This window comes from Giraffa tippelskirchi, chromosome 5, assembly GCF_054371585.1.
Source record: "Giraffa tippelskirchi isolate mGirTip1 chromosome 5, T2T-mGirTip1v1.2.pri, whole genome shotgun sequence".
Taxonomy (NCBI): domain Eukaryota; kingdom Metazoa; phylum Chordata; class Mammalia; order Artiodactyla; family Giraffidae; genus Giraffa; species Giraffa tippelskirchi.
Window position 1 is genome coordinate 76,847,413 of NC_137279.1, and position 26,887 is coordinate 76,874,299.

General features: G+C 46.5%; 1 protein-coding gene and 1 long non-coding RNA gene across 7 annotated transcripts in view; one reads left to right on the forward strand and one right to left on the reverse strand.

Moving 5' to 3' along the window:
- The window catches only part of ATP2B4 (ATPase plasma membrane Ca2+ transporting 4), a 106,613-nt gene that overhangs the window by 50,605 nt on the left and 29,121 nt on the right, over positions 1 to 26,887 (reverse strand). For 5 of the 6 annotated variants that reach the window (XR_014055047.1, XM_081495033.1, XM_081495031.1 and 2 more), the window contains exon 2: positions 822 to 1,478. The exons of the other annotated variant lie outside the window; for it this stretch is intronic. Coding sequence is in view for 4 of the 5 variants with exons in the window: in XM_081495033.1 (XP_081351159.1) it covers positions 822 to 1,014 (193 nt within the window). In the remaining variant the exon portion in view is untranslated. The remainder of the gene's footprint in view (positions 1 to 821; positions 1,479 to 26,887) is intronic. 6 annotated transcript variants of the gene reach the window in all.
- Positions 1,332 to 12,466, forward strand: LOC145507715 (uncharacterized). The gene is made up of 2 exons (XR_014055049.1): positions 1,332 to 1,554; positions 11,644 to 12,466. It is a non-coding gene; the product is annotated as an uncharacterized LOC145507715 (long non-coding RNA).

Genomic DNA, 26,887 nt, shown 5'->3' on the forward strand with positions numbered 1-26,887 from the left:
CTAAAGGACAAGATCTTTGCTCTATCTCAAGCTACTCAATCAAGGCCTGCCTGACTGATAGGGCCAAGCAAGGACCTATAACAGAGATGCTGAAACTAGGCAAAAAGGAGCAAATAAGGTTTCTCTAGTACTATCTCCATTTCAATGAAGTAAAATTACCATGGCTCACTGGGCAATTGAGCTGAGCCAGGTAAGCATGAAGCTGGATTTTTCGTTTTCTTTAGAGAATAGATTAAGAAGAACTATACTAAAAGTGCATCAGACAGGGTTGAAAAAGTCATCAATAATTTCCTGAAAGAAAACTGAGTGAGTAATCCAAAGATATGGTGGGTAAACTCTCTACGTTTTTGTTTACCATCCCGTTTCTAACTGTGTACCATAGAGCGGTACTACATTGGGTAGACGGACTCACCCACTCTTCCTATTATACTGTAAGATCAGGGTAGGGAAGAATTATATCTTCAACCCTTTGCAATCAAAGACTGATAATGAGTTAGGGACTTGATTATTTACTGATAAACACACCTCTAACATAAACATTTATAAGAGACATTCCCACTTCTGCACAGTGATATAGAAAGAGAAGGAAAGAATGATCTTCAGAGAATACCGCAGTCACTAAACCTCATGTCTGGGAAAGAAATAATGTTTCCCTCCACAGCCTCACATCTTTTCAGTGCTTTGGAGACTGTACTTTGCCCACCAGGCACAGATATAGCAGCAAGGTCTCCAGAAACATCCCTTCTCTAGAAGCAGAGAGAACAATATATTTTAACGCAGGCCGCCTTCCTCCAATCCCCCACCCCTGGCATGGCCTTTACCTTCCACAGGGTTGGTTTTCAGTCTACTGCAGAGATTCATCACTCCTCCGTAGTGGACGTTGATCTGGTCTATTGCATCGCTTGAACGCAGCTCCATCAGCTTCCTCAGGTCCATCACTGTGCAGCCAAACTCCCCTTCACGGCTCTCAAGTATCAAGTTGGCCGGCGAGGTGTGCTCTGTTGGGTTCGTCATTTTGCCTGCTGTTACCAAGCCCTCAACAGAGAAAATGTGAAATCTCCCTTCCACCGATCAAGGTCTCTTGTTTCTCTTCCTCACTTCTTTCTTCTTTCTTCTCTGAGAGTCCAGATGAGAACAAGACCGACTATATCTTGTGCAAGAAACTTCAGAGCAGCAGCCTGTGGTCCAGGTCCTTTCGTGTGTATGAAGCTTGGCAGCCAAAGGAGGAAGAAGGTGGGGGAACTGAGTGTAAGCCGGACCACGTGTTACGATGACTGGTGTCCCCAGGTGGTGATGGAAGCAGTTGTCCAGGGTAGGTAGGTTCCTAGTTTAGACCAACTTTCCCAGATGGAGGTATAAACAGGATGTGCATGTTACCATGGAGGCAACCTTAGCAACAACCAGCAACTGCAGTAGCAGAGAGGTGGCAGGAGAGGAGAAAGAGGAGGGCTCCCTGGAAACCGATGACAACTGGGTCTCTGGAATAAAGATTCCAAGGCAGACATAAAGAAACAATTAGAACAGCATGAGATCCAGCAACTGCAAGAACAAGAGGTACTCACTCTAGCACAAGGGTTTAGGTGACAGTTGATATCTGAGCTGAACTGATAGCTGAGGCCTAAGCTGAGTGGACTGACTTAGGAGAGGCCCCTTCTTCCCTGGGTGCCCCTCAGCAGCCTGTAAACTCCAATGTAGAGAAATAACTTCAGATACACCCCAGCCTTCATACCTCACCTCTTCTAAACCAAGCAACACAAATCCCACAACTTCAGAAACTTGGAAATAAAGGGTTATATAACCTCTAATGGCTCTCCCTGTCTATTTGAGGGACCTGCAACACAATGTTTTAGTCTGTTTTAATCTTTTAATCTTAAAATGTTTTAATCTTACCTCTAAGAGCTGAGAAGAGATCAGGAAAGGAGTCCAGACCAGAGTGATCTGGAGGGAGGCCCGCCAGTCTGCCACCCTCCTCCAAACTCTGCACTCTACCATAGTCCTAACACCCACATTTACAAACCAGAAGGGCAACCTGGGAGAAGACGTCCACATCCCCTGCAGCCCCTCAGAACACTTGGCCTGACGCTGTATAGAAATTCTGCAGCCTGCTGCAGTTGTCAATAGATCAGGTATTAAGTTCAGATCTTGGAGTTTAAAAAGCTTTGTGGGGAAAAGGGTGAGTAAAACGCTCCGGCAGTGGGCAATGCAGGGTGGAATCTTCATACATAAAGGGAACATAAGGACCTCTGAGGAGGAAAGATAGTTTGAAGCCTGTGAGTTTTCAAGTTTCTCTGGGATGGCAGGAATACAACAGCTATCAATTCAGCTACAGCCTAGGGCCACAGCAGGGGAGCAAAGTCAGCCTGCATGTGAGTGACAACGGAGGGTCTCAGGTCAGCAGTTCTCCTCTCAGGAAGCCATGTGTCACCTCTTGCACATGCTGACTAGGGAGAGAGGGACGGGTGGGAACAGGGAGGATGAAGGAGAGAAAAAGGCTTATCTTAAGCCCTGTTCTCAGCTTCAGGCAAGAGGACCGCCACGCACCAGCTACTTAAATGTGAAGGGGGTCTTTCTGAACACAGCACCAGAGCATTGAGGGCCCAGCCCTGGTCAGCCCCTCTTTAATACATGGATGATGTCCTTGCTTCTAGATGATGAACAGGAAGTATAAAGGTCATCAGATAAGGGCTTGACTACTTTATCAATCACTTTTCTAAAAATCACATGTGGCCAAAGTTCCTACTAATTCTAATCAATCCTGTTCTTGGTAGATTCCGCTGGGATGGAGGCAGTTACACCCCTCCCTCTGCCAGGATGCCCTCAGCTTCCTCCTACTGTGGATTTTTAGAGCTACCCTGACTTATAAAGGGTTATACAAGAAGCATTTTGTTTTGTTGTTGTTGCTATTGTTTTTCAAATATCACGCTCCCCTTTCTTTTTAGATGTCATTTCTAGGGAACAAGGAGAGAAGCGGAGGCAGTGTGTCACTCTCTCCAGTCCTCTTGGCACAGGGTCAGGCAGCACCATGGACATTTCTCTCCAGTTCAGTTTCTGCTCCAAGCCTGGAAGCAGTGGGAAGGGTGACAGCAGCGAGAAGCCCATTTGACCCTTAAGTAGAACTCCTTAACCTTTGAAGAGGATGTTGAGGACAGTGCTGATTGACAGCTTAACTAGAAATTATAACCTTTTTTTTTTTATCTCTACCACCTACTGCCATGTTTGTTTCATGAAGGCAGAGATTTTTCACGTGTCTTGCTCAATGCTTTCTCCCCAGTGCTTAAACAATCACCTACACAAAGCAGGCATTCAGCTAATTTTTTTGGCTGAATAACTCATAGTAGATTCATAACCAGATTTACCATCTTCCCAAGAACCTTTTGAGCAAGTCACTTAGCTTTCTTAGAGCTCAGTTTTTTTAGGGCTCAGTTCCTCCCACCTTTATCTGGGAGAAGAAATTGATAAATGAATGGCATTATAGATAGAAATAGTACCTGGAAATCTTAGATGAAAGATGGCCAGTGTCCTGTATAGGACACTCGAAGTGATGTGAAAAGGTTAATTTGATCTTAATGAACTTTTGTTATCCAGTCCTTTAAGCAGAAGAGCAATAATCTCCATGTGCCCCTCTATTTTTTCTTATGAGAGCGAACTCCCACACCCCCAAACGAGTGGAAAATTCCAAGCAGCATCATTAGCAATAACCATTAGCTAGGTTATAAACATTAGCAACAACCACTTCATGGATCACAGCCTTGTCGTGGTAAAGGGGCTTGCATAACTGAATGAAGCTATGAGTTATGCAGTGCAGGGCCGCCCAAGACAGACAGGTCATAGTGAAGAGTTCTGACAAAACTTGGTCCACTGGAGGAGGAAATGGAAACCTATTCCAGTATTCCTGCCGCAAAAACCCTATGAATAGTATGAAAAGGCAAAAAGCTATGACATGGGAAGATGAGCACCCCAGGTCAGAGGGTGTCCAATATGCTACTGGGTAAGAGTGGAGGGCAATTACTCCAGAGGGCAATTAGCTTCAGAAAGAATGAAGCAACTAGGCCAAAGCAGAAATGATGCTCAGCTGTGGATGTGTCTGGAGGTGAAAGTAAAGTCCAATGCTGTAAAGAACAATACTGCATAGGAACCTGGAATGTTACATCCATGAATCAAGATAAATTGAATGCGGTCAAAAAGGAGATGGCAAGATTGAACATCAACATCTTAGAAATCAGTGAACTAAAATGGATGGGAATGGGCAAATTTAATTTAGATGACCATTTTATCTCCTACTGTGGGCAAGAATCCCTTAGAAGAAATGGAGCAGTCCTCATAGTCAACAAAAGAGTCTGAAATGCAATACTTGGGTGCAGCCTCAAAAACAACAGAATGATCTTGGTTCATTTCCAAGGCAAACCATTCAACATCAGAGTAATCCAAGTCTATGCCCCAACCACTGATGCTGAAGAAGCTGAAGTTAACTGGTTCTATGAAGACCTACAATATCTTCTAGAACTAACAGCAAAAAAAGATGTCCTTTTCACCACAGGGGATTGGAATGCAAAAGTAGGAAGTCAAGTTCAGTTCAGTTCAGTCGCTCAGTCGTGTCCGACGCTTTATGACCCCATGCATCGCAGCATGCCAGGCCTCCCTGTCCATCACCAACTCGTGGAGTTTACCCAAACCCATGTCCATTGAGTCAGTGATGCCATCCAACGATCTCATCCTCTGTTGTCCCCTTCTCCTCCTGCCCCCAATCCTTCCCAGCATTAGGGTCTTTTCCAATGAGTCAATTCTTCGCATGAGGTGGCCAAAGTATTGGAGTTTCAGCTTCAACATCAGTCCTTCCAATGAACACCCAGGAATGATCTCCTTTAGGATGGACTGGTTGGACCTCCTTGCAGTCCAAGGGACTCTCAAGAGTCTTCTCCAACACCACACTTCAAAAGCATCAATGCTGCGGTGCTCAGCTTTCTTCACCTTCCAACTCTCACATCCATACATGACCACTGGAAAAACCACAGCCTTGACTAAACGGACCTTTGTTGGCAAAGTAAAGTCTCTGCTTTTAAATATGCTTTCTAGGTTGGTCATAACCTTCCTTCCAAGGAGTAAGCGTCTTTTAATTTCATGGCTGCAATCACCATCAGCAGTGATTTTGGAGCCCCCCAAAAATAAAGTCTGACACTGTTTCTACTGTTTCCCCATCTATTTCCCATGAAATGATGGGACCAGATGCCATGATCTTAGTTTTCTGAATGTTGAGCTTTAAGCCAACTTTTTCACTCTCCTCTTTCACTTTCATCAAGAGGCTCTTTAATTCTTCACTTTCTGCCATAAGGGTGGTGTCATCTGCATATCTGAGGTTATTGATATTTCTCCCTGCTATCTTGATTCCAGCTTGTGTTTCTTCCAGCCCAGCATTTCTCATGATGTACTCTGCATATAAGTTAAATAAGCAGGGTGACAATATACAGCCTTGATGTACTCCTTTTCCTATTTAGAACCCGTCTGTTGTTCCATGTCCAGTTCTGACTGTTGCTTCCTGACCTGAATACAGGTTTCTCAAGAGACAGGTCAGATGGTCTGGTATTCCCATCTCTTTCAGAATTTTCCACAGTTTATTGTGATCCACACAGTCAAAGGCTTTGGCATAGTCAATAAAGCAGAAAAAGATGTTTTTCTGGAACTCTCTTGCTTTTTCGATGATCCAGCAGATATTGGCAATTTGATCTCTGATTCCTCTGCCTTTTCTAAAACCAGCTTGAACATCTGGAAGTTCACGGTTCACGTATTGCTGAAGCCTGGCTTGGAGAATTTTGAGCATTACTTTACTAGTGTGTGAGACGAGTGCAATTGTGCGGTAGTTTGAGCATTCTTTGGTATTGCCTTTCTTTGGGATTGGAATGAAAACTGACCTTTTCTAGTCCTGTGGCCACTGCTGAGTTTTCCAAATTTGCTGGCATATTGAGTGCAGTACTTTCACAGCATCATCTCTCAGGATTTGAAATAGCTCAACTGGAATTCCATCACCTCCACTAGCTTTGTTCCTAGTGATGCTTTCTAAGGCCCACTTGACTTCACATTCCAGGATGTCTGGCTCTAGGTGAGTGATCACACCATCATGATTATCTGGGTCGTGAAGATCTTTTTTGTACAGTTCTTCTGTGTATTCTTGCCACCTCTTTTTAATATCTTCTGCTTCTGTTAGGTCCATACCATTTCTGTCCTTTATCGAGCCCATCTTGGCATGAAATGTTCCCTTGGTATCTCTAATTTTCTTGAAGAGATCTCTAGTCTTTCCCATTCTGTTGTTTTCCTCTATTTCTTTGCATTGATCGTTGAGGAAGGCTTTCTTATCTCTCCTTGCTATTCTCTGGAATTCTGCATTCATATGGAAATATCTTTCCTTTTCTCCTTTGCTTTTCGCTTCTCTTCTTTTCCCAGCTATTTGTAAGGCCTCCTGAGACAGCCATTTTGCTTTTTCGCATTTCTTTTCCATGGGGATGGTCTTGATCCCTGTCTCCTGTACAATGTCACAAACCTCTGTCCATAGTTCATCAGGCACTCTGTCTGTCAGATCTAGTCCCTTAAATCTATTTGTCACTTCCACTGTATAATCATAAGGGATTTGATTTAGGTCATACCTGAATGGTCTAGTGGTTTTCCCTACTTTCTTCAATTTAAGTCTGAATTTGGCAATAAGGAGTTCATGATCTGAGCCACAGTCAGCTCCTCGTCTGGTTTTGGCTGACTGTGTAGAGCTTCTCCATCTTTGGCTGCAAAGAATATAATCAATCTGATTTCGGTGTTGACCATCTGGTGATGTCCATGTTCAAGAGATACCCAGAATAACAGGCAAGTTTGCCCTTAGAGTACAATACAAATCACAGGAAAGCCTAACAGAGTTTTGTCAAGAGAATACACTGGTCATAGCAAACATCCTTTTTCAACAATACAACAGACAACTCTACACATGGATATCACCAGATGGTCAATATAGAAATCATATTGATCATGTTCTTTGCAGCCAAAGATGGAGTCAGCAAAACAAGACCTGGAGCTGACTATGGCTCAGATCATGAGCTGCTTATTGCAAATTCCAGGCTTAAGTTAACATGGAAAACTACTAGGCCATTCATATATGACCTAAATCAAATCCCTTATAATTATACAGTGGAGGTGACAAATCAATTCAAGGGATTAGAGCTGGTAGACAAAGTGCCTGAAGAACTATGGACAGAGGTTTGTAACACTGTATAGGAGGCAGTGACCAAAACCATCCTCAAGAAAAAGAAATGCAAGAAGGCAAAATGGTTGTCTGAGAGGCCTTACAAATAGATGAGAAAAGAAGAGAAGAGAAAAGCGAGAGAGAAAGAGAAAGATATACCCAACTGAATACAGAGTTCCAAAGGATAGCAAGGTGAGATAAGAAGGCCTTCTTAAATGACTAGTGCCAAGAACTAGAGAAAAACAATAGAACGGGGAAGACTAGAGATCTCCTCAAGAACATTATCGACATCAAGGGACCATTTCATGCAAGGAGGGGCATGATAAAGAACAGAAACAGTAAGAACCTAACAGAAGCTGAAGAGATTAAAAAGAGGTGGCAAGAATACACTATATAAAAAAGGTCTTAATGATAACCATGATGGTGAGGACACTTACCCAGGGCCAGACATCCTGCAGTGTGAAGTCAAGTGGGCCTTAGGAAGCATTACTATGAACAAAGCTAGTGGAGGTATCAGAATTCCAGCTGAGCTATGGAAAATTCTAAAAGATGATGCTGTGAAAGTGCTGCACTCAATATGCCAGCAAATTTGGAAAGCAGTGTCCACAGGACCAGAAAAGGTCAGTTTTCATTCCAATCCCAACGAAGGTCAATGCCAAAGAATATTCAAACTACCATACAATTGCACTCACTTCATAAGCTAGAAAGGTTATGCCCCAAATCCTTCAAGCTGGGCTTCAGCAGTATGTGAACTTCCAGATGTACAAGCTGGATTAAGAAAAGGCAGAGGAACCAGAGATCAAATTGCCAACATTCATTGGATCACGGAAAAGCAAGAGAATTCCAGAAAAGCATCTACTTGTGCTTCATTGACTACACTAAAGCCTTTGACTGTGTGGACCACAACAAATGTGGAAAATTCTTAAAGAGATGGGAGTATCAGACCATCTTACTTGCCTCCTGAGAAACTTGTATGTGGGTCAAGAAGCAACAGTTAGAACCAAACATGGGAAAATTGACAGTTTCAAAACTGGGAAAGGAGTATGACAAGGCTGTAAATTGTCACCTTGCATTGTTGTTGATGTTCAGCTGCTCAGTCATGTCCAACTCTTTATGACCCCGTGGACTGCAGCACTCCAGGCTTCCCTGTCCTTCACCATCTCCTGGAGCTTACTCAAACTCATGTCTATAGAGGTGATGCCATCCAAGCATCTCATTCTCTGTTTTCCCCTTCTCCTCCTGCCTTCAATCTTTCCTGGCATCAGGGTCTTTTCCAATGAGTCGGCTCTTCGCATCAGGTGGCCAAGGTATTGGAGTTTCAGCTTCAGCATCAATCCTTCCAATGAATATTCACGGTTGATTTCCTTTAGGATTCACTGGTTTGATCTTCTCGCTGTCCAAGGGACTCACAAGAGTCTTCTCCAACACCACAGTTCAAAAGTAACAATTCTTCAGCATTCAGTCTTCTTTATGGTCCAACTCTCACATCCATACATAACAATTGGAAAAACCATAGCCTTGACTAGATGGACCTTTGTTGGCCAAGTAATGTTTCTGCTTTTTAATATGCTGTCTAGGTTGGTCACAGCTTTCCTTCCAAGGAGCAAGTGTCTTTTACTTTCATGGCTGTAGTCACTATCTGCAGTGATTTTGGAGAAGAAAATAAAGTCTGTCACTGTTTCCATTGTTTCTCCATCTATTTGCCATGAAGTGATGGGACTGGATGCCATATCTTAGTTTTTTGAATGTTGAGTTTTAAGTCAGCTTTTTCACTCTTCTCTTTCACTCATCAAGGGGCTCTTTAGCTCCTTTTTGTTTTCTGCAATAAGGGTGGTGTCATCTGCATATCCGGAGAAGGCAATGGCAACCCACTCCAGTACTCTTGCTCGGAAAATCCCATGGACGGAGGAGCCTCGTAGGCTGCAGTCCATGAGGTCACAGAGTCGGACACAACTGAGCGACTTCACTTTCACTTTTCGCTTTCATGCACTGGAGAAGGAAATGGCAACCCACTCCCGTGTTCTTGCCTGGAGAATCCCAGGGACAGGGGAGCCTGGTGGGCTGCCGTCTATGGGGTCGCACAGAGTCGGACACGACTGAAGCGACTTCGCAGCAGCAGCAGCAGTATCTGCATATCTGAGGTTATTGATATTTCTCCCAGCAATTTCGACTGAGCTTATGCTTCATCCAGCCTGGCATTTTGCATGATTTAATCTACATAGAACTTAAATAAGCAGGGTGACAATATACATCCTTGACGTAATCCTTTCTCAGTTTGGAATCAGTCTGTTGTTCCATGTCTGGTTCTTACTGTTGCTTCTTGACTCACCTACAAGTTACTTAGGAGACAGGTAAGGTGGTCTGGTATTCCCATCTCTTCAAGAATTTTCCACAGTTTGTTGTGATCCACACAGTCAAAGGCTTTAGCACGGTCAGTGAAGCAGAAGTAGATGTTTTTCTAGAATTCTCTTGCTTTTTCTGTCATCCAACAGATGTTGGCAATTTGATCTCTGGTTACTCTGTCTTTTCTAAATTCAGTTCGGTTCATGTACTATTGAAGCCTAGCTTGGAGAATTGTGAGCGTTACTTTGCTATCATGTGAAATGAGTGCAATTTTGTGGTAGTTTGAACATTCTTGACATTGCCTTTCTTTGGGATTGGAATGAAAAACTGCCATTTTCCAGTCCTGTGGCCACCTTGCTTATTTAACTTTATATGTGGAGTTCATCATGCAAAATATCAGGCTGGATGAATCACAAGTTGGAATCAAGATTGCCAGGAGAAATATCAATAAACTCAGATATGCAGATGATACCACTCTAATAGCAGAAAGTGAAGAGGAACTAATGAGCCTCTTGATGAGAGTGAAAAAGCTGGCTTGAAACAACATTCAAAAAACTAAGATCATGGTATCCGGTTCCATCACTTCATAGTGAATAAAAGGGGAAAACGTGGAAGCAGTGACAGATTTTCTTTTCTTGGGCTTCCAAATCACAGCGGATGGTGACTGCAGCCATGAAATTAGCGTATTTAAAGTGGAGATGTCACTTTGCCAACAAAGGTCTGTACGTAAAGTCAAAGGTATGATTTTTCCAGTAGGCATGTAGGTGTGAGTGTTAGACCATAAAGAAGACTGAGTGCTGAAGAACCGATGCTTTCAAATTGTGATGTTGTAGAAGACTCTTGAGAGTCCCTTGGACTGAAAGGAGATCAAGCCAGTCAATCTTAAAGGAAATCAACCCTGAGTATTCATTGGAAGGACTAACGCTGAAGCTATAATACCTTGGCCACTGACTGGAAGAGCTGAGTCACTGGTAAAGACTCTGATGCTGGGAAAGATTGAAGGCAAAAGGAGAAGGGTGTGACAGAGGATGAGTCAGTTAGATGGCATCATGGACTCAGTGAAGTGAATTTGAGCAAACTCTGGGAGAAAGTGGAGGACAGAGCAGCCTGGCGTGCTGCAGTCCATGGGTGGCAGAGCGTCGGCCGTGACTTGGCAATGGAATGACCACAACAGTGCGGCCTTGGATGTCTAGAGAAGTAGGGGCAGTCTGAAGAGATCAGAGAGGAGTGCATCTTCCACTCACACGGACAACCAATGCAAAAAGATCAGTTAAGACTAGAACACATGGGGCAAGTAGAGAAGAACGAAGCTTGTCTGCTTCAGGTTGCCTTGAGATATACACATAGGTCAGTCAGTAAGCTGCTGGCACAAAGTCAAAGGGGTGCTGCCCGTTTGGGACCCCTTTTTAAGCTGGGCTCTCTGCGAAAGTGCTTCTGGAATTCGGAGGCATGGCAGGAGCCAGAGCCAATACTTTCTCTCTGCAACTGAGCTTGCCTAGCCCCTAACCTTATTAGGCAACTGGCAAAGAATCATCTGTAAGTGCTCAGGAAGCCTCAGCCCCAGGCGCAATGCTCTGATGCCTGGGAGGCCACCACCTCCTGTCAGGTCAAGATTAGTCATTCCGCTCGGGGCTTTCTGGGTAAGGCATGTTCTCACTCCCTGTTTCTAGCGTTTTGCCAGCCTAATGATGACAGGATGGAAGAGGGAATTTTCATCCCTTCCTGCGGGGTCAAGAAATCCTACTACTTACATGACCATTAAATCATTTTAATTTTTTTCCTCTTAAAGTTCTGTAACATCTGTTCTACAACTTGTAGTGATATGTGACAGGATTTGGCATACAGATTTTAGGTAGGATGGCTGTGACTCCCACCTTACAGATAAAGACGCTGAGATTCAAAGCCATAAAAAGTGACTTGTTCTTTGGCCAATCAATGGCCTTTACTGCCCTCCTCTTTTTTGTAATACCTTACTTCTCCCCTCCAATGTGGGCCTCTTCATTTTCTGGCAAATATGTAACAGGTTCTTTATCATCACTTAGAGGAAGTACTGACTCTCACACTTGCTCTTTCTCTTTCAGAACCAACTCCCTCACATTCCAGACAATGAGGATCAGAGACCCCCTCCAGTTCCTACATATACTTGAGAAGCAGAGCGCCTACACTTCCTGATAACTCAATTTGCAGCTAACCTCCCTAGCAAGTTCCAAAGTGATGAGCTGCCAGAGACAAAAACCTCAAGTCTTAAGCCATCAAGCCATAAACAATAGTCAGACGCTGTTTCCTCCAATTTTGTCAAAAAATCCCGAACTCGTAGAAACCTTCCTGGGGTACATCCTCAGAATACAAGGAAAAAAGGTAACTTCCCATGTAGGGGACAGAGCAGGGTATTTTGAGGATCTGCAAGGAACCCACTCCCTGAATCTCTCCTGCCAAAGGCTGATAATGAATCTGGCGTGATGCATGGGAAATGAAGTATGAATGGAAACAGGAGAAAGGAAACGGCAGGGGGCCGAGGGCCCAGGCTGCAGGCTGGTGCGGCACCGCTGCGAGACCTGCGGGAATGGTAAGGAGCTCGGCTCTGGCCTCTGGGCTGAAGGCAGCGGCTAGGATGGGGGGCACAGGAACAGGCTCCTGCCACCTTACAGCACACCAAGCTGAGCACGAAACCTGCTTCAGCCCCCCCCCCGTTTCCCATTTACAGAGAAATGATTCATGCAAGTACACACGTGTTATTACTGACACAGAAACTGCAGCCTAGCATAGCAGCTGTTATGTGGTGGTTGGTCCATACATAGTAGTTATTCTCATTATTCCACATATTGTTTCTCAGAATCTTCATTAACAGCCTTGTAAGGAGGGCATGCCATTTTATAAGAGGGAAATATAGATTCTGAGAACCAGGATTTGTGTCCTAGTCTGAATCCAAAGCCACCCTCCCTCAAGTACAAGGTCAATCCTTTACGAAAATGGAAACAAAGCTACAGATTTACTTCCTAAAGCTTGATGAGAAGCCCATATAAACCTATCTATCCATCCCTGGCCCAGAGCCCCTAAAGGCTCTAAAACACATCAGGGAAACACCTCCTTACCTCTTTCAGATTCCTGGGCAACCATAGCAGTAGGTCACAGCTTAGAAGGGGCTGACACCCTCCACTCCAGCCCTGCCCCCACATACATATGCCTTGGCCTGAATGCCCTTGGCTCCGGATGGCATGACTCCAAGTATACCCAGTTCCCACTCAGAGGCTGAAAGAGTGGGCTGAGGGCTCCCTGCACTCCATCACCTCACACTCGGGGCATCAGCCCTGGGATGGGGAGAGGCACAGAGAGACAGCTCTTCTTACTCCCACAGGGGCAGTTCCCTGCAGTGTCTTAAGCTTCACTCTTGGTCTTGCTGTTGGCATACCTCTAAGAGGCCTTTCATGAAAGCTGGCAAGCGCCTGCACATGGCAGGCTGCCCTGCATGAGACATCCTTGGCTGGCCCTCCTCTGAAGGTCTAAACCCCACAAGGAGGCTGCTCTGCTCCGCCCTCATGACACGACAGCCCTCTTATTCCCATGACCCAGAGGCTGGCCCACCTGCGCCAGTTCTCACCACTTGGGCTGAGCAGCCACCCTGCCTGTGGGTCAGGGGTCTCCTTCCCTCCTCTGCCCTGGTGCCTGCTGGCTTGCCAAGCAGACCTGTGTGCACACCCTCCTCCAGTCTCCGAGGCCCTGTGGAGGCATGTGGGCAGAAGGTCGGGCAGAGGATGCTGGCGGCGGTTCAGGTGCTGAGCGGCACCCTGTCATCGCCAGCAACAGCCAGGTTGGTGCCAGGAAGCCAAGGGAGGGCTGAGGCACCAAAGCTAGGCCTCCGTACTGACCACAGCATGGCACACTGCAGCCTGTGGTGCTGCAGCCCAATGCTAATTCTCTGCCAGCCACTGGGACCTGGGTTCTGGTGGGTACTCCCTTCCTAAAGAGAAGACATGACTTGCTGGTGAGGAGGTGGCTTATATGAGGCCTCCTGGCTTACCTGCTCCCTCCCCACAAGCCTGCTACCCTGAGAAAGTGAAAGTGCCAGTCGCTCAGTTGTGTCGGACTCTTTGAGACCCCATGGGCTGTAGACCACCAGGCTCCTCTGTCCATGGGATTTCCTAGGCAAGAAAACTGGAGTGGGTTTCCATTTCCTTCTCTCGGGGAATCTTCCCGACCCAGGGATTGAACCCAGGTCTCCTGCATTGCAGGCAGATTCTTTACCATTTGAACCACCAGGTAAGCTACCCGGAAAAGGTCTTCTTCAATTCAACAGCAGAAATGCAGTGCTAGAATCAAAGCATCTATGTAGAGAAGATGTGTTGCCCTCAAGCCCTGGGTGTCGGGGATTCAGAATTTCCCCCTCCTCCTTGGAGCCACCTTGTACTTGACCAAACTAAGTCTATGCATTATTTGTGGTGACAGAGTTGAAGGCAACCTGGGGTCCCCTCTCCCAGGGATGGGCAGAAAAAATACATGAGCTAGATAACAGAGAATATTATGCAACAGTTAGAAACAGAGATCAGATGTACACACAATATTGCTGATCTTAAAAATAGTGCTTAGTGCAGGTAAAAAAAGGTACTTTAACAAAAATTAAAAACATATGCATCTAAAGCAAAACTATACGTTTTAAGGGATATATTTAAACAAAAAGACACATATCACATTAGAATGCTGCTTATAGGGAGGGAAGGGAAAAGATGTGGGATATGGGAAACAGTGAGCACAGGAAGGGCCTTGCATGGATCACGATAATACTGGACCATGAATCCACAGTATGATTGACTCAATAGTCTGCACCTGAAAGCGGAAAAAGATAAAACATACTACGATACTGAAGCCTTTCAGACCTGGAGAGACTGTACTGTCTAAGATATGTTATGACAATGAGGACAAAACTTACCAGTTCTGGCCAGATGCCTTCAGATGGCAGGGAAAAAGGTCAGGCTCACAGATAGCACAAGCTTTCTCTAAACAGTGATACTGAGAATTGGCCCAAGGCTGATGATACTTGTTCCTGATATCTGATCTATTGATCCAGCCCCTGTCAGAGGCCCCAGAACCATCAAGATGAAGACAGGAAGTGTCAATGACATGGGTTGGGAAACTGAAGCTGAAATGTTCCTAGCAGGGCAATGTTACCCTCCTGGATTCATCCTAAAAATAGCATCAATAGATCAAAATGAAAATAGGCAGTCCCTTGGGCCTAGAGCCATAGGGAATATACCCTATTTCCAAATAATCTGAGTCATACTGGCCTCAGTTCAGTTCAGTTCAGTCACTCAGTCGTGTCCGACTCTTTGCGACCCCATGAATTGCAGCACGCCAGGCCTCTCTGTCCATCACCAACTCCCGGACTCTACCCAAACCCATGTCCATCGAGTTGGTGATGCCATCCAACCATCTCATCCTCTGTTGTTCCCTTCTCCTCCTGCCCCCAATCCTACCCAGCATTAGGGTCTTTTCCAATGAGTCAATTCTTCGCATGAGGTGGCCAAAGTATTGGAGTTTCAGCTTCAACATCAGTCCTTCCAATGAACATCCAGGATTGATCTCTTTTAGGATGGATTGATTGGATCTCCTTGCAGTCCAAGGGACTCTCAAGAGTCTTCTCCAACACCACAGTTCAAAAGCATCAATTCTGCAGCGCTCAGCTTTCTTCACCATCCAACTTTCACATCCATACATGACCACTGGAAAAACCATAGCCTTAACTAGACGGACTTTTGTTGGCAAAGTAATGTCTCTGCTTTTAAATATGCTATCTAGGTTGGTCATAACCTTCCTTCCAAGGAGTAAGCATCTTTAATTTCATGGCTGCAGTCACCATCTGCAGTGATCTTGGAGCCCAGAAAAATAAAGTTAGCCACTGTTTCCCCATCTATTTGCCATGAAGTGATGGGACCAGATGCCATGATCTTAGTTTTCTGAATGTTGAGCTTTAAGCCAACTTTTTCACTCTCCTCTTTCACTTTCATCAAGAGGCTCCTTAGTTCTTCTCCACTTTCTGCCATAAGAGTGGTGTCATTCGCATATCTGAGGTTATTGATATTTCTCCTGGCAATCTTGATTCCAGCTTGTGTTTCCTCCAGCCCAGCGTTTCTCATGATGTACTCTGCATATAAGTTAAATAAGCAGGGTGACAATATACAGCCTTGACGTACTCCTTTTCCTATTTGGAACCCGTCTGTTGTTCCGTGTCCAGTTCTAACTGTTGCTTCCTGACCTGCATACAGGTTTCTCAAGAGAAAGGTCAGATGGTCTGGTATTCCCATCTCTTTCAGAATTTTCCACAGTTTATTGTGATCCACACAGTCAAAGGCTTTGGGTCACTCCTATGGCTGCTTGTGACTCAGGGGGTGTTGATGGGAGTGTTCACAGAAAGCTGGAGCTCAGGAAAAAAAAATATAGAGAGGATGGAACAGCAACCCCCTTCAGTGGATTAAGGAGGACAAAAGCTGTGTTCAGGTGGGAGTAACCGTCCCATCCAGAAGGTCTATTGTCTGATGCAAGGAGTGCTGGCCAGATGGTGGGAAATGCACAGGATATGGGTTAGAAGAGCACCTTCTTCTTACACTCAGTAAGGTGCAGCTGCTTGAAACCGGGACAGTTAGGCACTAGGTCAGCAGACAGGAGCAGACCCTTGGGCTGCAGCTTTCGCATATCCAGGACACACACACTCCTCGGCAACAGGTTGCCTTTCTTGGGGCTGTGATGGTTTTTCCACATTTTGGTCCCATGGGAAAAAGGTGGAGGGTGCTGTTTAGCAGCTGGATTGGATCCTGTGTTATTTTTACGAACAAATTTCAGGAGAACCATGCCATGCTCACGGAGAGGGAGAGGAGGGTCAGTTTCCCTTGGCTATTGGAGTTGGTCAGCATCTCGTTACTCCTAGACCTCAGGCTCCGGTGGAGGCCTCAGGGTGAGATGGAGGTCACATGTCATCCACCAAAAGGGTGTGCTGTGGGCAGCTGTCCCAGGGGCTTAGGAGGAGAGGAAGCAAAATAACCTTCCTGTGTGCCCCAAGTACCACACTGCCTGGCTGGCACTCCTGTTGCCTCCGTCCGCTTCATGACAGTCTTACCAGTATAGACAGCCACCCCTGGCTCTGTCTAATGCAGACTTCTCTCAGCCCAGCTAGTTCCTGGAAGCTCCAGACAAATGGGCAAGGGCTCCATGCCAAGAAGATGGCATTTAATAGGACAGTGATCCGGGAGCACTCCTGAATAAGTCATCTTACCACCCCAGTTTCACTCTTCTTTGTTTACACATTGTATAGACAGGAGCCGCGAGATCAGGGCAGGTCTTCAGAAATTGGGCAGATCATACTTTCTTGCACTTATGCCTTGGAGCAGCGGTTCTGAAACCTGAGTGAGGATCAAGACTCTTGGGAAGCTACAGAGCTCTGGTTTGAGTTCCCTGGGTCTTAGAGCAAATTCCTATTGGCTGTCTATTTTACATATGGTAATGTAAGTTTTCATGTTACTCTCTTCATACATTCCACCCTCCCTTTTCTCCTTGACTCTGTGTCCATAAGTCTGTTCTCTATGTCTGTCTCTCCATCGCTTCCCTGCAAATAAATTAAAACAAAAAAAAGACTTCCAGGAGGTTTCCCAGAGTTGCTGGTTCAGGAAGTTTGAGGACGTGCGTTGAAACAAGCTGTCTAACAAGGGGATGCTGCTGCTGGTCTGGGTACCCACTTGAGAACGATGCAGAGTTTACAACCTTGTGAGAATCTTCAGCAACACCAAGACAAAGCAACAGAGGCTCCCAGCGGAGGCACAGGCCCAACACTGTCCTTGGATCCAGGCTGACAGGGAGTCACAGGAGGGTCTTGTCCCATCTCATCCTCCTTTAGTCCTTCCAGAATGTTGATCTCTGCTTCCGTTCATCTCAGGGCAGCCCTCTTTCCCAGAGAGACCCATGATCTTCCCAAGGGAAGCCCCTGTCCTGTAAGTCCTTGAGAAAACAAACTTGAGAGGACCTCCCTGAATAGGCTGCAACAGAAGCCAGGATTTATTTAGAAAGTTAAAACAAGCTGCCTTGTGAGGTTCAGAGAAACACCCGGACCCCTTTTGGGTTCATGTGCAAGCTAAGTACCCTCTGCACTTAGGTTCCGACTTTGCAGGAGATGAGAGATGGGGTGATACCCAGGGGAAAGGGAACAGGCAGGAAAGACACCCACCCCGCACTTCAGGTTCTCGGGATATTACCACTCCTCGGCACATCTGAGGGTTTCCTAGGTGGCACAGTGGGTTCCTGCCAGTGCAGGAGACACAAGAGACTTGGGTTCGATCCCTAAGTCAGGAAGACCCCTGGAGTAGGAAATGGCAACCCACTCCAGTGTTCTTGCCTGGAAGAGTCCATGGACAGAGGAGTCTGGAGGGCTACAGTCCATGGGGTCGCAGAGTTGGACACGGCTGCACATCTGGATCTCATGCTGCCTTGGCTCTGCCATTTCCCACGGCCCTGCCACACCTCGGGGAGGGGGGGGTGCCTGCTGCTCTGAGGCCGAGGCGGCGGCACGGGTGTGGTGGGTGAGCCACAGCAGCTGCTGTTTTCCAGCCGGGGCGACAGGCTGCTATAAACACTTGTGAGGTTGCTATGGCGAAGTGAGTGTGCAGCCCCACGATGGTGCAGCTATTTATGTGCCTGTAATGGCAGAGTGGCTGGTTTTTTATTATTTTACTTTCAAAGTTTTCCTTTCCCAACCCCCAAAACTGCTTAAAAAAAAAAAAGAAAAGATCCACTGCAACTTTTCTCAAGAAGAAAAAGAGTGTATTACAGAGTCTGGGATTTGAACCAGCAAGGGGAAAACTGAAGTAAGGAGTATAGTCAGCTCCTTTAAAGAGGGAGATGGATGGCTTCTTGCCCCTACATGCATCTGCCCCAGCTCATCAAGGGGAAGCCCCGACTCTGGATTTTCTCACCTCTGCACCACTGGCTCTCAGAAGAGACAAAGACGCTTTGTCCTATGCCTTCCTGTCAAAGGCTGGCTCCAACCAGCAACATTCCTTACATTCCCTGTCTCCCCACCAGCCCCCACCAGATGCAGGTATCGTTAGGATGAAGACACGGGGTCGTGGGAAGACAGTCTCAAGGCGATCGCCCTCCACTCCCAGCCCCGCCATGGGTGCAGAGCCATCCGCATGGATCCCAGACACTCCTGGCTGGAGGGCTGTAGGAAATGACCTCTGAGGTACCTCTGAAGAGACACCTGTTTCTGTCACTTGTACAGAGAACTTTCATCCAATTCTCTCTTCTCAGGGAGCTCTGGGGGGAAAGGATACTCCTGTAGAACAAGATTTAAGGTCCAAGTCAGGATGGTAAGGACCTCTCACCAGCACCAAGGAGTCAGCATTCAAGGTTCAGATGCTGGAGGACGATCAAAAGCAAGGTTGATTTATCCTTGGACACCAGGGCACGAGGCACATGGGAAGAGCTTTTTTGGTAGAAGTAGGGAGTATTTTCTGGCTACTGGATGGGGCAACATAGCCTCCTACCTTCTCCACTCGCCTAGCCAAATCTGAAGTAACAAATACGAACAAAGAAATGCACCATCAGGCATAAGCAGCTCAAGAGGGAGAGAGTGGAAGATTACTGTGTGGTATCTCACACTCACACCCATATACATACACAACTGAGCTGAAAGTGTGTGCTGACTGATAAATATGCCAGTGACTAGATGATATCTAAAGAACAGAGAGCCACCTTGCAGAAACAGCTGGTTGGAATACAAAAGATGCTGAAGATTTTACCGTTCCTCTTTCTCCACCTTATTCTAGTTCCTTTCAGATGGTTACATCCTTAGTAGGAGGAAAAAAACCCCACCTGCTGATGGGCATATTGATCAGATTAAAAATAAAGTTAGGGCAGTTTTAACAAGAGCAAATCACACAGACGGTTCAATTCTTTCCATCTCAGACTGTAACAGAATACCTTCCAGATGCCACTATGGCTCAGAAAGGCTATCAATGAGAACAGTCCCCAAGGGGAAGAGGGAGGCAGAAAGGGGGAAGCTGCTGCTGATTCCACAAGGGGAGCACCCCTTGCTGCCCCAGGAGAGGTCACAGTCCCAACTGACAGCCTGGGTTAGCTGATACAATCTTGCTGGGAAAATGAGCAACTTGAGACAGAAATCAGTCTTGGCAGCACCTTGAGGTCAAAGGAGCAGAGCAGACATGGTCTCTAGGCTTATCAAACCAGCTGTCATCAGCATCTCCCTGTCCCTGCAGGGTGGGTGGGGAGCAACATGGGGCACCATGCTGGACTGCTAGGAGTGGACCGAGAACATCACAGATTCCAGGGCTCCGGTTAGAAAGTCTCAGCGCATTTACTCAGGCTGAGCAGTCGTTCCTTAGGAATACATTAAAGACAAAGAGGCGGACATGTCCTAGAACCCCCACGGTACACTAAGCTTCCAAAAATCTGGTTATAAAGAGTATTTATTCAAAAGGGCTCAGATGGACACAGGGCCCATTGTTGAAAGAGACAACGGGCAGGCAGAGAGGTGACTCAGCCTCAGCTAGTGGTGGTTTCTGTGTCTCAAGAGAGAGAAAGTGCAAGGTACTGTGTATTATTCTGAGCGAGTGGAGAGGGTGTGTCACCTCTTTCTCCCAGCTTCTACCTCAGTGCTTGACCTAAACCATGGAGGTCACGAATGAGCGACCCTTCTCTGCTCCCACGTGCTTCTGTTCCCAAGGGAAAGAGAAAGATGGAAGGCCGGGAAGGAGACCCAACCTGCACAGAGAAGCTACCGTTAAGTCCCAAGGGACCACCCTCAGCACAGGCCCTGTCTCCCTGTCCTCTCTGGGGCTGTGGTGTTGGCGGACTGGAGGCCCATCATGCTCGCTCTCCAGGACACAGGCACAGGATTTTTCTGCTGCGGACAGAAGAGAAACCAGCCATCGCTGTAGGAATCATCCACCCTCTAGGCAGAAGCAAAGACCAACTATAAAGAACTCAAGTTCTCCTAATACCCATTCAATTCTAAACTCCCACACACAGCATTTTAAACATCACTGCCATACCTCCAAGGAAAAACCGGGGAGAACCATGGTGATTATTTCTTGGGGAGAGGTCTGTAGGAAGTGGCAGAAAAGCATGTTTTCTGGATTATTTCTGAAGCACTGAGATGCCAGAAATCATGGGAAAATAGCCAGTAACCAGTCTCTTTTTACCTCTGCGTTTTTCTCTCTATACCCCATTTCTAAGCCTTATTTTTTCATATTTCTGTATATTACTTTCTGTATCTCTCCCTCTCTTCTTGCCTCCTTCTCTCTCTTTCTCTCCCTCTCACCCTCACAACATACCTATTTATCTGTCTGCCTATCTATCTATCTCAATATCAAAATCTCTCTCATTCTCTCTTTTCCACGTTTCCAGGGGCAATCTAATTGGACAGAGTTCCATCCTCCTTACCTGAGTAATTTCTGAAACCAATCAGCCCTGTCAAGTCCACATTGGCTCAAACAGCAGAGAAGTCTGGGAGTGCTCAGAGGCGAGCGGGGCGCTCGTGGGGCTGCCACGGCTAACACCAACACAGAGCCAATCTACCTGTGTCCCTCGGAGAATGGCCAGAAACAGGCAGGGTGAACTCTGAACCAACCTGCATTCTCCCAGACCTACCTGGAGCTTGCCTGGCTAAGTCGAATATGTAGCATCTAATCATGCTTGAAGCAGAGGCAAATGCTGAGGATTCAGAAGTGAAGACCCCTAACAGAGACGGTGGGAGAGGAAGGATGTGAGACTATTCCTATGGGTAACAAACTAAAGTCAGGATTTCATATGCTCAGCCAAGCTCCCAATCCGGTGTAAATAGGAAGTGGCCTGATGGAGGAAGAGGCTGGGAGATTAGACAGATATAAAATACATCTGGGGCCACAACTGGACTCTGGCTCCTCTCTGTGCCACCATAGAAGCTGAAAATTCAGAACTGAACATGATAAGCTAGTCCTACCCAACCACAAGCTGCAAAGTGGCTCCACTGTTTCACCTGAATTGCACTGTGAGTCTATAAAATTGGGGCTGGGAATAGACAGATGGAGGCAAACATTCAGCTCCCTGGTGACACGGTCACCTTCTCCTAGCTCTCCCCATCAATACGCAAGTAAGTATTCAAGGATTCGCAGAGGGAACCAGTGGAGGAGCAGCAAAAGGCATCCTAACCCAGCAAAGCCAGACCTCTGTAGGCATCTCACACTATTTGTCTAACATTTGCTTCAGCAAAAATTTGCTGGAGCACTCTTCCCAGCTTCTCCAGTCTCACACATCCTGGCCAGCTGTTCCAAATCAGTTAAGATCCGTATCAGCAGAGAACAATCCTTTCCAGTGTAGGGGGAAGGTCAGCACCCGCCCTTCAGGGCTTCAGCCCCTGAGCCCTCCCTCTGCAAGCTGCCAACTCTAGAGAGAAGCCAAGGACAGGCTACCCTGCTTTCCGCCCTCCCCCCTCCAACAGCCAGCTCAAGAGGATTCCTTCATGGGGGACGTCCCACAGCAGCGAAGCCATGGAAACTTTGCCGTCTAAGGATGTGGAATTCTTCTACCGGACTCCTGCAGTTAATCATCACAGCTCCCTGGATGCCCAACTTGGGACTTTAAAAGGTAGCACCAGAGCAAGAAGTACAAACATGTCAAGAGAGAAAAGAAAAAAAAGTTGGTGTAAGCTAAAAGATAACCAGCTCCAACAGTCTTCTAAGTGAGTAATTAGTGAAAGAAGAAAGAGGCAAATGAAAAATGCGTGGACCACAGCTTCAGGATTCCCAGCTAATGTTGCCTACATTCATACTCCAGATCCTACAGGAAATGTTGCTTCCATTCCTAACCAAAAGATTCTATAGGGGTTGGTTCATTTGAAACTTTCTTCTTTTAGCAGAACTGAAAATTCAGAGGCTCCTGTCCCACTCTGGAAAAACGTGTTAGAGAGTCCAGAGCTGTGAGTACAAGGCTTTGGAACATTAACTCCCAAGATGGTAGAAGTTGCCTCTTAGGCCAGGTTGCCATAGTTTCCAAGAGAACAAACAGAATATGGCCCTAAAGAGGGGTAGGAGGGTGAACTGCCTTTTTCTTCTGATAGGAGTAGTTTCAAGAGCCAAGACAGGAGGGGAGTATGGTAAAATGAAGCGAAATTTACAGAAGGTTACAGGGGAAAGAAAATGGTCAGTCTTCATAGTCCCCATTCTTCCTGGGGAGGCTAGGGTGAAGGCCCTATTTTTAGGATGATAAGGCACCATGTCAGGGAAGAGTTAAACCTAGGAATTACATAGGAAGATGAGCAACCTCTCTTCTATATCAAATGCCCAGCCAACCTAACCTAGGAGGCAGGGAGAACACAGGCTGAAACTGAGCTGCTCTGGGAAAGGGAAGGCCCTCCAAAGCCCCTGAGTTTCACCCAGAAGTGATACATAGAGATGCTGTTCCCCAGAATTGAGGCCTACCCCTACACCAGCATCAGTGTACTGCCTCCCCAGGCCCCCTGGTCAGGACTCCTGACTCTCGTTCCAAAGGACCAGATGGGGCAGAAGAGTGTCGAGTGCCAGAATGCTACCATGTCTTTCCAGCAGGAGCGCTCAGCTGAATGGGGCCACCTGGCCTAGGAATTCCTTTTCATGCTCGTGACAGCTCTCTGCATTGTACAAGAACCCCCTGGATGCCTCCTCCAGAGTTCCTGCCAGCTTGACTCACACTGGAGAGGTGGAAAGGACAGAGTTGCCCAGGATTCTCTACACCCAGAAGCAGCGATTGTAGGACTTTTGTAGGTTAAGTACCATGTATGCCCTGCTAGCTTCTCAAAGCAGGGTAGGGTCAGGGGTTGACTGGCCACAAGCTAGGAGGCAGGTTTATCAGTGAGTGCACTCCAGAGTTAAATTCCTTGCCTTTTCAGGGAGCAGATCCTCTGCGTTTCCTACCAACCACAGCAAACATCTCCCAGAACCCCAGTCCTTTCCCTTTGGGGAAAGCCTAATGGAAATCCCTTCATTTCACACTGAAGCATCTATGAGTCAAACACTGTGCCGCGGACTGGGACAAAAAGACTATGCAGTCTATATGGGCAAACAGGGGCCAGATAATGCAAAGAAATCTGCATTAGGCATCAAATGAAGGGTGGAAATGCCTCCCTTACCCATCCACCTGTGTGTATTCAACACCTCCAAGGTCTGCCCTGCAGGCCAGCTGGCAGCCATCAAGTTGACTGCCAGGAAGAGATCACTCACAGAACCCCTACCCCCCACCTCTGGGCTCCACCCACACCATATGCAAAGGGGAGCTTTCCAGAGCTGCTACCTACAGCATACAGGTGTGCAGAATGTGCCCTGAAAATGATGAGCCCATAATAAGCAGGGTGTTGGGAGATGAGACACTCCAAGTTTTGCCAGGTGGGTTATGCACCCATGGGCTGGGTTCATCTGAAGGGAGCACCTTGCTAACATCTTTATAGAGCTGGCTTACAGGCTGGCAGTGACACTTAACTGTCAAGCTGACACACTGACTTGGGTCACTAGATTCTAAGAAATACCTAAGGAAGAAAACCAGAAGTGAACCCAGTGTGACAGAGGCTGCACCCGAAAAGGCCGGCCCGTGGGTCTGGGCCTTGCTGGGCTCTGCCTGGGCCAGGCCTCTCGTGGCCTCAGGCTCCTGCCCCTTGGAGTGTTCCTGAGTGGCACTAGGCTCGCCTTCCCCTCAGCCTCTCTCATCCAAATCCATTCTTCCTAGGCCTTAATTTTCCCACCTGAAAAAGGAGATAATGAAAGTAACTGACCTCATATTAAGTTGAGAGGTGATTACTTCTTTCGTACCCAAAGGCCCATTGCCTTTGGATGAAGATCAGTTGCATTAAAAAGCTTTAGCAGAATGGAGGCAACCAAGGCCGCCCCTTTGTCAGAGGCTCCTGGTACCTCTGGCTATTTTGTTCTTACCCTTCTTAGTACCTGTTCTGGATCCTGGCTGTATGTACCAGGAAGATACTGATACTCCCCCTTCACGGATCTCTTCAGAATCTCCAACTTTTGCAGCCATATCTGGGGAGTCGCCTGAGGTTTCCAGTTAACTGGTGTCAGGAAAACCAAGGAGGAAGGCAGAAAAGTTCATGAGAGTCAAAGAAGACTGTGGTAAGAACTCATGTCGGCATACTGCTTTATAGTTTCAAAGCACTTTGACGCCATCTGAAACAGCCTTTTCGGATAAACAGGACTATAGTGGGGAGGGATAGTTAGGGAGTTTGGGATTGACAAGTACACACTGCTATTAATGTATTTAAAATGGATAAACAACAAGGACCTACAGCATAGCACAGTGTTATGTGGTAGCCTACAGGTGAGGGCAGTTTGGGGGAGAATGGATACAAGTATATGTTGGGCTGAACCCCTTTTCTCTTCCCCTGAAACTATCACAACATTGTTTGTTAATTGGCTATGTCCCAACAAAAGCTTAAAATCTAAAAAAAATAAAAAAGATAAACAAGACTGATGATATTCCTTCTACAGATTTTATAACACATGGTCTTAAAGGTGACATGACTCAGTTAAGGCCACACAATCACAGGAAGAGCCTGGAAACTAAGACACACTACATGTTACAAGTTCCTATTTAAAAAGGGGACAGAAACCAGAATAAGAGATGAGAGCAGCCTATATGAAACAATCAGATAATTTCAGGCCCCACCCAGGACACTGGAGCTGGGAGATTCCTATCCTGATGAGCTCAGAGGATTAGTATAGGTTCTCCCACTCCCTGTGAGAGGGAGCTGTGAGACATGCTGGAGGCATGCGTCACCATCTCAGTCAGGGACGCCTTGGGCATACAGACTGTGGTCCAGATAAAGGCTGCAAAGCTCTGGTGCATCGAGGGGGTGTAAGAGGGAAAGAAGCAGAGAAGGGAGAACAAAAACAGGACGGAGGAAGACTCAGAGAAAGGAAGAGAGCCTTCTAAGGGAACTCCCAGGTACAAAAGTCTAAATAAAGAAGACCGGACACGCTTTTGTTACGAAAACCTGCGATTATAGTATAGTACACGCAGAAACACTGACCTGCCAAGGAAGGGACAGAAATGACACAGACTGGTAAGAAGAAATATACACAATGAAAACGTACAAAAACTCAAAAACATAAACAGGAAAACCAAAGCTGCTCTAGAATCTCTATACCCTGTGCCTACAGCACTGAAAATGGAGTACTCCTGGGGCAAGGTCGGTTCTGTCCCCAGGAAGGCGGCAAAGGGAGGCTTGATGCTCCAGGTAATCCTGCTCTCTTTTCCCATGAGCACTTCTGGGTTTGGTGGTGCCAGCACATTAAGTACCTGTTGGGAAGAGACTTTTGGAAGGGTGAAACCCAGTAGAGGCTTCAGAGCAGAGTTTACAAACAGCACGTTTAGCTGCACCCTCCCTCACCATCTGGGACAGTGACCCCCCTCCATGTTCTACTGCAGGGAAAGAAGCTGCTCTCTCTATATTATTGCAAATTATGATGCGCCAAAAGAAAAGATTAAAGAAATCCAAAGATTAAAGAAAAGGGAGCATTCATCAACAGATGAATGGATAAACAAAATGTTGCATATCGAACACTGTATTGATAGATGCAATGAAATATCATTCAGCCTTAAAATGGAATGAAATCCTGATATGCCACAACATGAATGAAACTTGAAAAAGTTATGCAAAGTAAAGATGCTAGAAACAAAGGAGGAGCACTGCATGAGTTCACTTATGCAAAGTGCCTACTCTAGACAGGTTCATAGAGACAGGAAGTAGCCTGGGGGCTGCCCAGGCTCAGCTGGGGGTGGGGGGTTGGGTGATGTACATGGATTACTGTTTAATGGTCCAATTTTTATTTGGGATGATGAAAAGTTCTGGAGATGGACTTGGGTAAGAGAAACCCAAGTAAGATGGTAGGTGTTGGGAGAGGACATCAGAGGGCAGACACACTGAAACTATAATCACAGAAAACTAGCTAATCTGATCACACGGACCACAGCCTTGTCTATCTCAATGAAACTGAGCCATGCCGTGTGGGGCCACCCAAGACGGATGGGTCATGGTGGAGAGGTCTGACAGAATGTGGTCCACTGGAGAAGCGCATGGCAAACCACTTCAGTATTCTTGCCTTGAGAACCCCATGAACAGCATGAAAAGGCAAAAAGATAGGACAATGAAAGATGAACTCTCCAGGTTGGTAGGTGCCCAATATGCTACTGGAGATCAGTGGAAAAATAACTCCAGAAAGAATGACGGTATGGAGCCAAAGCAAAAACAATGCCCAGCTGTGGATGTGACTGGTGACAGATGCAAAGTCTGATGCTGTAAAGAGCAAT